The sequence below is a fragment of the Tenrec ecaudatus genome, chromosome 18, assembly GCF_050624435.1.
Source record: "Tenrec ecaudatus isolate mTenEca1 chromosome 18, mTenEca1.hap1, whole genome shotgun sequence".
NCBI lineage: Eukaryota > Metazoa > Chordata > Mammalia > Afrosoricida > Tenrecidae > Tenrec > Tenrec ecaudatus.
This window is the reverse complement of record NC_134547.1, coordinates 15,304,669-15,318,481: the sequence shown is the minus strand read 5'-3', so window position 1 is coordinate 15,318,481 and position 13,813 is coordinate 15,304,669. Positions and strand designations below refer to the sequence as shown.

General features: G+C 57.4%; 1 protein-coding gene across 1 annotated transcript; it reads left to right on the top strand.

Moving 5' to 3' along the window:
* Positions 1-5,810: 5,810 nt before the first annotated feature.
* On the top strand, positions 5,811-7,205 carry IRGC (immunity related GTPase cinema). Its single transcript, XM_075537494.1, has one exon. The coding sequence runs from the start codon at positions 5,811-5,813 to the stop codon at positions 7,203-7,205; it is 1,395 nt and encodes a 464-aa protein (XP_075393609.1).
* The last annotated feature ends 6,608 nt before the right edge of the window (positions 7,206-13,813 follow it).

Here is a 13,813-nt window from a genome sequence, read left to right as displayed (position 1 = left end):
TTGAGCCCTTGATATCAGCGCCTCCATTTTCCCTTCCTTCCCCACGCTCCCTACATCACAATCCCTTGATAATTTATAAATTATTACCTTTTCATATCTTGCACTCACCAATGTCTCCCTTTACCCACTTTCCTGTTGTCCGCCCCCCTGGGAGTGGGGGGGGGTTCTTATTTGATTCCAATTTTCACAGGCATCTGAGGCGATTGAAAACACGTGGCTTGGGTCAGCCACATCTTAGAACTTCAAAGTAACATCCTTGCTTTTCAGCACTTTAAAGAGGCCTCGTGAAGCAGATTGACAAAGCGCCGTTCGGTCTCTTGATGGCTGCTTCCAGGAGCATTGATTGTGGAGCCAAGCAAGACAACATCCTTGACAAGGTCAATGTTCCCCCCCCCCCCCATTGATCATGATGTTACCTACTGGTCCAGTGGTGAGGCTGTTGGTGTGCTTTACACTGAGTTGTCATCCACACTGAAGGCTGACACCCTTGATCTTCATCAGCAAGTGCTTCCAGTCCTCCTCGCTCACAGCCAGGGAGGCCGTGCTTGTAAAGGGGAGGGAGAAACACAGAAGGTCCGTCATGGATTTATCTGAAGATGATACATTGAACTCTGAGATCAACGGGTATCAGGTGACCGCTAGCCTAGCTGCTAATAATTTGGCACCCCACCCACCTGCAACCAAAAGGCTTCGTGAGATTTAAATGAGAGGATTATGGTTAAACTTCTCCTTTAACAGGAGAAGGAGCCTCGTGGCACAGTCGGTGACTTATTGGAACTGTTAAGGCTAGCAGTTCGAAACCACCAGCCAGTCCAAGCAACCATGAGGAGGCTTTGCTCTTCCATAAAGAGTTACAGTCTCGGCAACACAGAGAGGCGGCAGTTCTCTCCTGCCCCATAGAGTTGCCGTGAGTTGGAATCAACTTGATGGCAGTGAGTTTGGATCTGGGCTTTTTTCTTCTGATAAAACCCCAAATCAAACCTTCTGCCATGGAGTCGATTCGGACTCATCGTGACCCCAAGGCTGAGTTTGTAAGACTGTAAATCTTGACAGCAGCACACACCCTCATCTGTCTCCTGAGAAGCCACTGGTGGGTTCGAGCCGCTGACTCTGTGGTTAGCAGTCTAACGCTTATCCGACCGCTTCATCAGATATAAAAGGTGGGTGGGTGGCAGATGTTTTGGGGGGAGAAAAAAATCACAGAGCAACCAAAAGTACTGCTACCGAGTTGCTGCTGACTCATAATGACCCGATCGATGGTTGGTGAGAGGATCAACCAGTACGGGAGAAGACAGCTTCATATTTCTCTCCAAGTGATTGGTGGATTTGAACAGCCAACCTTGTGGTTAACAGTCTGATGCCTAGCCCACAGTGTCACTGTGGCGCCTTAGATGTTGGGACGGGGCCAAGTTCACTGCTTGCCTCTAACTCATTGTCATCAAGTCAGCTCTGACTCACGGGGGCTCAGCAAGACAGAGTGGGGGGGGGTATTAAGGTTTGTCAAACCCCCAAACCAAACTCCCTGCCAACGTCAACTCCTAGCGCCCCTTATAGCACAGGGTAGGACTGCTCCCCGCCCAGCCCCCCAAGTTTCTGAGGCTGCAACTCTTGATGAGAAAGCCTCCCTTTCCCCCTGAAGGGTGGCTGGTGGTTTGGAACCGCTGACCTCTTGGATCTCAACCCAATGTGTAACTACCATGCCACCGAGCCTCGATCTACCTCTGATGTTGGTCGCTCCCTCCCCACACCCACACCACCATCTTTCCTCTTGTCCGGGGCCGGCGCTGGCCAAGCTAAGTCACTACCCCCAGAGCCCCTACAACCTCTTCATGAAATGGGCCGATGAGAAGCCAGTGTGGAGCAAGGGGAGTGAGTCACTTGCCTGGGGAACTGAAAGTCCCCTCCCTTGGGGTGGCATCGGGAGCCGGGCCAGAGGATGACAAGCCGGGAGCCGCGAACTTGTCCTCGAATGGCGAAGACCGAGCGCTGGCTTTTATGTTTTCTTCCTTTTATAATTGTGATTTTAAAACGCACAAACAAACATACCCCATCTCTACGTTCATTTTCCAGCCACGTGGATTCCATTCCTCCAAAGGAGTCACGCTGCTTCTGGTCTGTTTCCAAATAGTCTCACCAATGCCACGGCCACTCAGCAGGTCCCTCCACCCTGAACCTTTTTCCTGCCCTCTCGGCCTTGATAACCCCGACTCATCTTTGGTTCTTACAGGTTTGCTTAGCTCACAGACGCACGCTCAGCCCGTATCCGCCCTTTGTCTAACTACGTTTGCTCCCCGTAAGGTTTTCAAGGTTCATCCGACCCGTGGCATGCTGTCCAACTTCAGTCTTCTTCCTGGCGGAGCCGGCTTCCATGGTGGGTATGGGTCCCCATTGGGTGGATGACCTCCTCCTGGTTGTGTCCACCTTCCGGCCATCGTGAGAAGGGCTGCCATGAATGTCGGCGGGCAGGTTTCTGTTCTACTCTCAGACCTGTGGGGTCTGTACCAAAGAGGTGGGGAGCTGGGCCGCTGCTATGGTTGCTGTTTGGTGCCGTGACTCAGAACAACCTTCGACACAACACCGGGAAGCACTGTCCCGTCGTGCGCCCTCCTCGGGATCGCCGTTGTGTGCGAGCCCCTGGCTGCAGCCGCTGTGTGGACCCATCTCCTTGACCAGCTCCCCCGTTGGTGCTGACTCTCCAGTTCGGACTGTACTTTGAGGCGGCAGCCCTTCCGTTGTCGTAGTTTGAATGCCTCCCGTCCAAACCACGGGGCCCACCTGCCAGCACGTCGCTGCTCTTCATGAGGTGGATAGAGACTAATTCCTCTGGATTGGGCAGCCGATTGATTCCTCCTTTATCGTCTAGTCTTAGTCTGGGCGCTCCCCTGAAGCCTGGTCACCGTGGGTGACCCTGCTGGCATTTCGAAATCCCAGCAGCATTAGGGTATTTAGACCTATTCACTGGATGAATATAGACCTACCCACTGGATGACACCAGCCCCCGCAGTACAACCACCTGACCTGCAGGAGGTGGCGCTGAGTCACCCAGTAAGTAGGTCTATGTTCGACCACGGAAAGACTGTGGACAAGACCTGACTCTTAGAGAACAACTTCTCTGACCGAGGGCCCTGGTAACTTGGTGAAGAAGCATTGGGCTGCCGCGAGGCAGGTTCAAACCCACCAGCCTCCCTGAGGGAGAAAGAGGAGGCTGTCTGCGTCTGTGAAGAGTTACAGGCTTGGAGACCCCCTGGGACAATTCTCATCAGGGATCGAGTTTTGTGGTGTGGAGCCCGGGCAGGGGCCCGAGGGCCCAGGAGGATCCAGTGCTACTGGGGGAGGGTGGGGTCCCTGCCCCACCTCAGGCCCCGCCCCCTGACATCACTGTCACATTATTGCATGAGGACAGGCTGGCCAATAAGCCACTGCTTCCTATTATAACTGGGCCTAGCAACGGGGGGAGTCTGACCTTTGCTAGGACCCCACCATCGGGGAGAGTTTGAGGGGAGAGGACGAGCCTGCAGGGCAGGTGAGCACTGAGGGCCAGTGAGGGGCCTTAGTAGAAGGGTGGGGGGGGGGTGCATGGAGAGGCTGGTGGGCTAGGTTCCCCCTGGGGCTGGCTGGGACCAGGCCTGTCTGCAGCAGCCCCACCTCCTCAATTTCATGTCCACTCCAGAGCTAATGTTCAGGCTCCTTGCTGCTGGGCTCCTGCCCTGGTCTCCCACTCTCTGTCCCCTCCCAACCCCAGGCTCTGAGATAGGCTAGGGAGAGGGGGCAGGAGAGGAAGGCCCCCCCCCAGCCCATAGGAGGGTCCCATGTGGAAGAAGCCACGTGACGGAGGACACAATTCTGCAGAGAGGGGTGGGGCCTGGATGGGACAGGGAGGAGTTAAAGGGGACAAGATGGAGCAGATAGCACCTCTTCAGTGGGGCCTGACGCTGTGGTGAAGCGCTTGCCGCTAGCCAAGAGACCGGTGACTCAAATCCATCAGCTTCTCAGAGGGAACAAGTTATACTTCTGCAAAAATGGGGAAAATCCCCAAATCATTGCCCTCACTTCCGTGCCAACGCAATGCCAACCACCCTGGAGGATGGAGTAGAACTTCCCCAGGGGGTGTCTTGACCACAGCAAACTGCCTCCTCTTTCTCCTGTGGAGCGGCTGATGGGCTCGAACTGGCAGCTGAGCATTTCAGACCCATGCTACCTGGGCCTGAGACCCCCTAGAGAGCAGTTCAACTCTGCCTTGTGGGGTCACTATGAGTCAGGATCCATTCGAGGGCCAGGTATTAAGTTTTGTTGTTCATTTGTTTCGGGGTGGGGGGGGATGCTTGCACCATCCAGGGCTGGCGCATTTAGAGAAGGATTGGGCTGCCAGCCTCCAGGTTGGCGGTTCTAACCCATCAGCCATCCCTCAGGAGAAAGCCGAGGCTCCAGCCTGCTCCCAGGAAGACTTACAGCCTCGGAATTGCCAGTGGGTTGTTCTGCTTGGTCCGTGAGGTCGCTGAGAGTCAGAATCAGGTTTGGTTTGGCTGGAGCCCCGTGTCACAGATGAGAAACTGAGGCAGAGGACACTAAGTAACATGTTCCAAATCCCTCCTTGGGTGTGTGCTGCTGGGGGTGTCAGGGGCCGTGGAGGCGGTTCTGGAGCACAGTGAACAAGAAAAGGAAACCCTGCCCAGCCCTGGGTGGTTCTGCGTCTGTGGCACACCAGGGATTTGAACCCGGGCAGCCGGCTCCCAGGTCCAGGTAGCCACCACTTCCTCACGCTGCCTCCTGACACCAGCAGACACTGCTTGCTCTCACCCCAGACTGAGGCCCTTTTCAAGGTCCAGCTGATTCCTGAAGGACCCTTGGAGAGTGATAAGCCAAATCCAGAGCTCTGGTGGCCGTGTGGTTACACGTTGGGCTGCTAACCACAGGGTCAGCAGTTCAAAGCCACCAGCCACCCTGCGGTTCCACTTGATGGCAGTGAGTTTGGTTTTTGATTCCAGGGGCCTTCTAAACATGGGCCCTTGGTGACTCCTGGATTAAAACTCTCATAGACTGCTGCTAGTGCTCCAGGAAGCAGGCCTGTCACAGCCTCTTAACCAGAGAGGCAAATAGGCTCGAGAGGGGCCTCTGCGGTGGAATAAAACGCCCAGGGACCATTGGTTGCTGGGTCGGCTGCGGTCCACGGCTCCCTCTTGTGTCTCGTAGGTAGAACTGTGTCCGGTAGGGCTTCCGTGCAGCTCTTCCGAAAGGAAATTGACAGGTGTCCTTCCAGGCTGGGACTCATTGGGTGGGACTCAAACCACCAACCTCTCCATCAGCCCCTGAGCGTGTTAGATATTTGTACCACTGCTAAATAGATTATGGAAGCAAACTCACTGCCAACGACTCCGTTTGGACTCCCAGCGACCCCATGGACCAAGGGAGAATTGCCCCAGTGGGTTTCCGAGACTGTAACTCTTTTGGAGGAGCATCTAGCCTCGTCCCTGCCCCCCTTGTCCCGCCAGAGTAGGTGGTCGTGTCGAACCGGTAGCCCAACGCATAATCCATGACAGCAACAGGTCTCCTCTTGCACCACTCGGGGTCCCCCTAAAGTCCCCTCAAGTCTGCTAACACCCAGTCCGCATTTCTGAAGTGGGCCGTTGGGGTCCTAAGGGGTGGGGGTCCCGCCGAGTCACCCGCCCAGTGGACCTCAGACCCCTGATTGTCTGCTTCTCTCCCCGCCAAGGCCCAGGAGGTGTGAAGGGCTCCCTTCTCCCCAGCAGACGCCTGGGGCCGGCATCTTGTGACTCTCCCCTGTCCCCTCGGCCCCCTGGCCACTGGCCACCATGGCTACTTCGAGGTCGCAGGCCGGGTCCGGGGAGGAAGAGACCACCATCCTCATGGCCAAGGAAGAGCTGGAGGCCCTGCGGACGGCCTTCGAGTCGGGCGACCTGCCCCAGGCCGCCTCGCGGCTGCGCGAGCTGCTGGCCGCCTCGGAGGCCACCCGGCTGGAGGTGGGCGTCACGGGCGAGTCCGGGGCAGGCAAGTCGTCGCTCATCAACGCCCTGCGCGGCCTGGGCGCCGAGGACCCCGGCGCGGCGCTGACGGGCGTGGTGGAGACCACCATGCAGCCGTCGCCCTACCCGCACCCCCAGTTCCCAGACGTGACCCTGTGGGACCTCCCGGGCGCCGGCTCCCCGGGCTGCTCGGCTGACAAGTACCTGAAGCAGGTGGACTTCGGCCGCTACGACTTCTTCCTGCTGGTGTCCCCGCGCCGCTGCGGCGCCGTGGAGAGCCGCCTGGCCGCCGAGATCCTGCGCCAGGGCAAGAAGTTCTACTTCGTGCGCACCAAGGTGGACGAGGACCTGGCGGCCACGCGCTCGCAGCGGCCGTCGGCCTTCAGCGAGGCGGCGGTGCTGCAGGAGATCCGCGAGCACTGCACCGAGCGCCTGCGCGCCGCCGGCGTGGCCGAGCCGCGCATCTTCCTGGTGTCCAACCTGTCGCCGGCGCGCTACGACTTCCCCCTGCTGGTGTCCGTCTGGGAGCACGACCTGCCGGCCCACCGGCGCCACGCCGGGCTGCTGTCGCTGCCGGACATCTCGCTGGAGGCCCTGCAGAAGAAGAAGGACATGCTGCAGGAGCAGGTGCTCAAGACGGCGCTGGTGTCCGGCGTCATCCAGGCGCTTCCCGTGCCCGGCCTGGCGGCCGCCTACGACGACGCACTGCTGGTGCGCTCGCTGCGCGGCTACCACCGCAGCTTCGGCCTGGACGACGACTCGCTGGCCAAGCTGGCCGAGCAGGTGGGCAAGCAGGCGGGCGACCTGCGCTCGGTCATGCGCTCGCCGCTGGCCACCGAGGTGTCCCCCGAGGCGGTGCTGCGGCTCTACTCGCAGTCGTCGGACGGCGCCATGCGCGTGGCGCGCGCCTTCGAGCGCGGCATCCCCGTGTTCGGCACGCTGGTGGCGGGCGGCATCAGCTTCGGCACGGTGTACACCATGCTGCAGGGCTGCCTCAACGAGATGGCCGAGGACGCGCAGCGCGTGCGCATCAAGGCGCTCGAGGAGGACGAGCCCCAGCCCGAGCTCAGCCTGGAGGCGGCGGGCGACGGCGGCGCCGAGAAGCGCGGCGGCGGCGCGGGCGAGGGCGGCGAGGAGGCCCCGCTGTCCACCCGCCGCAAGCTGGGCCTGCTGCTCAAGTACATCCTGGACACCTGGAAGAGGCGGGACCTGGAGGAGAAGTGACGGGGACCCCCCCGCGCGCACAGAGCCTTTGCCAAACCTAACGAATCCATCCCCCCAACCCACCCCCAAAAAAGGCCAGTGTGGTGACCGCGAGGGCCTCCTCTCTGTGGCTAAGGGGGAAGGAGGAAGGGATTTGGGTGGGGGAGGGTGGCTGGCGATCCAGAGGGACAGATGGCGCTTGCCCGCGGGATGGGGGTGGGGTGGGGCAGCCGAGAAGGCTGGACCGAGGGCGCCTGGATCACGGGGGTGGGACTGGTTCTCACACACAGACAACAGCCAAGGGGAGTGAGTGGGTCTGCAGGGGTTGGGGGTCAGCTGAGACTTGATTCCCCATTTCTATTTCATGTTCTGCCCCCTGCACCCCCAACCGACCCGCGCTCAAACTCACTGACGCACTGCGCGGCCCTCGAGGGCCAGGTAGACCTGCCCCTTATGAGTTCCTGAGACTGTCCCTCTTCACGGGCGTAGAAAGCCCCACCCTTCCTGCAGAGCTAGCTGGTGGTTTCGAACTGCTGACCTTATGGTTAGTAGCCCCACTCGCCGCCACTCCACCACCAGGGCTCATCTCTAACAGGTTCCCAAAGGGGCCTCCATCAGGCGCCTGGGAGATGGAGGAAACAGAGGTGGGGTGGGTGGGTGATGGAGACTGAAGGGGGAAGGGAGGCTTGAAGGCCTCCAAGGCTGCTAAGAGCAGGCGGGGTGGGGTGGGGTGGGGTGGGCAGGGCACTGAAGGAGAGAGAGGATGTGTGAGCAGAAGAGGATGGAACTGGGAGACCTGGAGCGGCCATTTCGAATGATGGGTGGGGTGCGGTGGGGTGGTGTGTGTGTGTGTGTGTGTGTGTGTGTGTGTGTGTGTGCGCGCGCGCACTGTATGTGTGGCTAGGCTGGAAGGTATATCTGGGATGCCCCCCCACCCTCCCACCTCTGAATTCCCCCCCTCCCACCCCTGGGGTGGGAGCCAACGGTTAGTCGTTTGCCAAGAAACTCAAGAGTTACTGAAGTCAGAGTTCACCCCAAAGTGCCAAGGAAGAAAGGCCTGGCGATCGGCTTCTGAGCCAAAGCGCCTGCTGAGAACCTTATGGAGCACCCTCTGTTCTGACCCACGTGGGGTCACCGGGAGTCAGAGTACACTCGAGTGTGTGTGTGTGTGTGTGTGTGTGTGTGTGTGTGTGTGTAAGGGGGGGGTAATCTCGCTGCCCCTCCATCAGCTCAGGGTATATTGGTGGTGTATAAGTGGAGAACCACTAAGAAGGGCTTCCCATTGTTGCCGAGTGGTGGTCGATGGACATTGGGGCTGAGAGGGCGGCCACACAGGCGTGTGGATATATGAAAGGCACCGAGTGACAGCATGGGTCTGAACACCACAGGGCAGGCGGGTTGGGTGTTGTGCAGCCAGACTCCGGAGCACTTACCAAGTGCTGGACTCAGCCCGGTGTTCCCAGATCCTGCCGTGGGGATGCGGAAATGAACTGGCACTGTCGGCCCCCCTCCCAGCCTGAACTCACCTGCTGAGTCCATCGCAACCCATTTTTTAAAAGGAAAGAACTAGTTGGTGTGGGGGCAGGTGGGTTTGAATAGTGGGGGGGGGCAGGGGCCAAGGGCTTCTTTGGGTAAGGGCGAGGGTCAGGGAAGGCCTTGTGGGGAGGCAGCATTTAAAGTGGGCCCTGAAGGGGCAGGTCTGGGTGAGTGTCCTGGCTTTCCTGGGTGGAGCCGAGTGGATGGAGGGAACAGGGTGATGCTGGAAAGCTTGGGAGCGGATTAATAAAAACAACCTTCCTGCCATCGAGTTCAGTCTAGCTCACAGTGGTCCTACAGGACTAGGCAGAACTACCCCTGTGGGTTTCCTAGGCAGCAACTTTTTAAAAATCATTTTTTGGGGGGCTCATACAACTCTTATCACAATCCATACATACATCAATTGTGTAAAGCACATCTGTACATTACCCTCATCATTCTCAAAACATTTACTCTCCATGTAAGCCCCTGGCATCAGCTCATTTTCCCCCCTTCCTCCCCCCTCCCTCATGAACCCTTGATAATTTATAAATTATTATTTTGTCATATCTGACAGCAACTCTTTATAGGAGGTAGACAGCCTCCTCAGTGCCCCAAAGAGTGGCTAGTGGTTTCAAACTGCTGACCTTGTGACTAGCAGCCCGACTACCACCAGGGCTCCTCCTGGTAGGGTGTACCTGGGAAAATAGTCACCGAGCAGAGGGCCTAAGAGGCCGGAGTGTTCCCACATGGAGGGAATCGGATTCCCATCTAGCAGGAGCGGAGGACCACCCTGCCTCCTGAGCTCGGGGCCTAGGGGCAGCATGATCTTGGCAGTGAGGCAGTGGTGCTTCAACGCCAGAGACCTCTTTCCATTCTTGCCCGTGCACCTCAAGCCATGCCATGGCCCTGCAGTCCGCCTTCGAGGCGCTAAGATGTTTCATTGGCACTAAGATGTTTCATTGGCGCTAAGATGTTTCATTGGTGCTAACAGGTTTTATAGGCACTTCCAGGGCTGCTGAAGCTTCTCCAACTCACGCTCTGCCATTGAGTCAATGCTGACTCATAGTGACCCTAGAGGGCAGGCGAGAGCTGCCCCTGTGAGTTTGAGAATATAACTGTCTGTGGAAGCCCCATCTTTCTCCCTCGGCCCAGCGGGTGGTTTCGAACCTGCCACCTTGCGGTTTGATGCTCGATGCATAATCACTATGCCACCAAGGCTCCTAAACTTGTCCACTCGGCATTCCTTTCTGCCTGAGAAATCTGAAACAGGCAAGCCCTGTCAGAGCTGCCTTGAATTCATGAGGTGTTTTGATTTTGAATTAATGTTCGGTCACTGCTTGTTCGGAAACGTTTTACTATGGCCAGATGTGTTCCGACCCCCGCATCTAGTCACACAACCCACCACTTAGGAAGCTTTGTTCTAGAGCAGGGTCGGGGAAACTTTGTTCTGCCAAGGGCCATTTGGATATTTATAACATCATTCTCAGGCCGTGCTGGTCAAACATTTCATTAACTCCTCGTGTGATGGCCGACCTAGCTTCTCTGTATTGAGGCGTGTGATGTGAGCTGGTTTTGATTTCTTGGGACTTAACCCAGCCACAAGAGCTACACGTGCTGCACCTCTATCTTAGATGAAGATGGCCGAGGCAGAAATGCCTGGAGAATCCTCTGGGTCACAGTGATCTGGGAGCCCAGACTGACTGTGGGGATGGGACAAGACCAAGCTGCACCGTGTTCTGTTGGGCCTGGGGCCAAGGGCCAGCTCGGTGGCAGCTTATGACTACAATGACCTTGGCAGTTCACGGTGAGAGCTGTCGCCATGACTCCAGGTACTAAGAGGGGCAAGAGGAGAGTGGACGGGGGCCAACTGGCCAGTGACTCAGCAGGGGCATTCAGCACATGGGTGGGCGGGGGAGGCCCAGCTCTCAGCTAAGGCTGCCTGGGGTCAGTCAATATGACCCACACCTCCCTCTAGACGGCTCCTAGATGTCTGCCATCAAGGGAACTGGCAGCCCTGGCCATCTTTGGGGTGGGGGAGAAGAAAAGGAGTTGAGTTTGCCTCTAGGCTTGGCCATCTCTACCATGTGGAGCTATGATAGGCAGCTAAGCCCAAGGTTAGCAGTTCAAACCCACCAGCTGCTCCTTGCGAGAAAGATGAGGCTCTGGTAGAGTGTCAGCCTTGGGAGCCCTCGGGGACAGTTCTCCTCTGTCCGGTTGGGTTGCCAGGAATCTGGATGGGGTTGGTGGCAGCGAGACAAAGTGGGGCTGTCTGATTTCATAGGTTCGGACTGTCACCGAAGAAAGCTGGGTTGTTGAATTTGGGGGGACACTGTGCAAGGTTTGTGATGACCCCAGAAAGCTCTGGAAGTCATGTGCGGGGCAGGAGGTGGCAGTGGGGCGGGGGAGAGGGAGGTGGTGGGGCTGCCCCTTCTCTGTAGAAGTTTCGCAGATCTGACCACAGCTGCAACCTCGTGTGTGTGTGTGTGTGTGTGTGTGTGTGTGTGTGTGTTGGTGGGGGAGGGGAGCTGAAATCCTAGGAAACAGTCCTAGACGACCGTCCAGTCCAGGTAGCTGCCGGCAATGACAATTCCAACTCTCAGGGACCTGATGTCCAACCAAAGAACCAGCGTTGGGTCCTGTGTCATCCTCACAAACGGGTGGGCTTCCCCGCAAGTCACCAGGAGGTCTGTAGGCTCGACTCCATTCACTGTGAGCATGGGCATTGCTGCTACCTAGCACCACCTCTGAGAGGCGCTGTCTGACCCAGGTGTGGGGGACCAGCCTCTCCACAACCGAATGGGCCCAAGGGGCGGTTGTGTAATTGAGAGCTAAGTTCGAGACATCAGACAAGCTAAAGCAAGGGCTCACCTCTGCGATGCTTCAGGAACCAGGTCTGAGCAGAGAGCTTAATGTATTCTCATGAGTTTATATTGTCTCACAAAGGCCACAGTAAGCGCATGTGTTAACAAGAAGGATTTGAATTAGAGGCATATTGTACCATGAGGGAGACGAATTTGGGGTTTACATGCAATAAGAAGGGGTTGCACTGTGGGTCGGGACCCCTTTGGGGGTCGAATAACCCTTTCACAGGTGTTGCCCGACTCGTAACAGTAGCAAAATGACAGTGATGAAGTAGCAATGAAAATAATTTTATGGTAGGGGGGTCACTACCACATGAGGAACTGTATGAAAGGGTGGTAGCATTAGGAAGGTTGAGAACCGCTGCTCTAGAGGCAGACACGTGACAGGAAGGCATGTACATAACAAGATGGGCAGGGTCTAGAGTCAGGATGGCAGCCTAGCCCGGGTCCGTCTCTGAGTTGGCTTGGAAGCGTCTCCGAGCTCTCCTCCAGGGCAACAATCTTTGAACGTCATCACAAGGGAGTCGGCCCAGCTTAGGGTAGGACAGACAGTAGGGTCTGATTGCCTTGGACGGCAGACAACCTTCAGGCAAGCAGTTGACCTTCAAGCATAGACAGCCATATGCTTGCAAATAACACCTTAACACTGAATTATGGGCGACACTGAGTAAGTGTTACTCAGGAGAATGTGAGTGGGACCCATCTCCAACCCATGAAGGTGAAGCTTCCTTCCAAGGGACTTCCCAGACTCCTGAACGTGTGAATGGTGTGAGTCTGTCCGCATACTCTTCCCACTCTGTTCCCCGCACCGAGGGGCTGGAGGGTGAGGCACAGCTCTGGGGTACTGGGATGGTTGCACGCTGAAATGAACGTTGGTCCCCCACCCCTCACCACTTACCATGAAAGAAGGTGTGACAGCTTCCATTTCCTGAGCCCTGGCCCTTTCCGTCACGAGTGACAGTGACCAATAGCTCACAGAAAGAACTAAAAAGGCCATTGTGGGGTTTGGGCCCCTCTGAGTGGGAAGTTCGTTCAACAGCAGTGAGTTGGGTTGGGGAGTTATGGACACAGGAGCTGCTGTGATGGGGGGTGTCGCCCCCTCCCTGCTCCTCAGGGATGCAGGGCTGGGGGGTGCCAGGGCCAGGGAAGCAGCAAGTGCCTTGGGGTGGTGGGTGACTCGGGTGCTCTGTGGGCTGCAGAACTGGTGCATTCATGGGCTGTATGGGGCGGCAGGTTGAGCGTCCGGGCTAACAGGGTGGGCAGGGTCAACCTACCGATTTGGAGAGAGACTTGGGGACCCACTGCACTAAGATTACGGCTATTTTGCAGGCAGAACTGTTAGGTTTCTGGGGTGGTTTATCCCTCGGTTCTTGCTTCGCAATGCTAAGAATTCACGCGGCAGAAGCACATTTGTGAATCTAAGTGACTTGTGAGAAAAAGGGGCGTTTCAGGGATTCACAGGAAACCCTAAAAGAGCGCGCTGAGAGGCAGGCCAGAGAGGGAGCTTGGACTCGGGGCCAGGGTGGCACATGCGCACCCCCAACCATCCGACTGCGAGTTCACCCGAATTAGAGAAAGGAAGAGGAGCCAGAGACCTGCCCGCGGCTGCTTGGATCTCCTCTGCCCGGGAGCTGTGCTTGAAGGCCTCGGCTGACCTCAGTTTAGGCCCATCTATGCGATGTCACGTGGCTGCACGCAGTCTGTGCAGCCAGGTAGACCTCCCACCTGGGCCCAGGGGGCCTGTGTCTGAGCATGCTCAGTTTGGATCTTTCCACAGGTGTGGTGGGTGCCTGGTTTCTGGGGCCCCTTTGCTGTAGTCCTATGCAGACGCCTGGGGAGACAACCCCCATGGTCCCGTGCTGACTAGCTAACAGGGCAGCATGTACCTGAGGCTATGTAGGTGCCGCAGAGTCCACTTTCTATGGGGATTTGCAAGTGCCCTACAGGGTCATTTTGGCTATAACCCTTTAAGGCAGGCAGCCGATTGGCTCCCCTGTGGTGTGGCCAGGGGTGGGGGTTAAATCGCTTCAGCGCTGTACCACCAGAGCCATTCTGGGTGACATGGAGTGGACCCAGAGCCACTCAGCGTAGAACAGAAGGGACCACGGCCTGGGCCACACCAGCCAGTCACCGCAGTGGAGCTGCAGCCACTGTGTCCAGCCGCCTCCGTGACGGTCTTCCTCTTTGGGCTGACCTCCTACCAGCATGGGCCGGGACCTCTAGGGACCATCTCTGATAACGTGGGCCTGG

Coding starts and splice junctions, on each gene's coding strand:
- IRGC (XM_075537494.1), top strand. CDS start 5,811: ATGGCTACTTCGAGGTCGCAGGCCGGGTCCGGGGAGGAAGAGACCACC.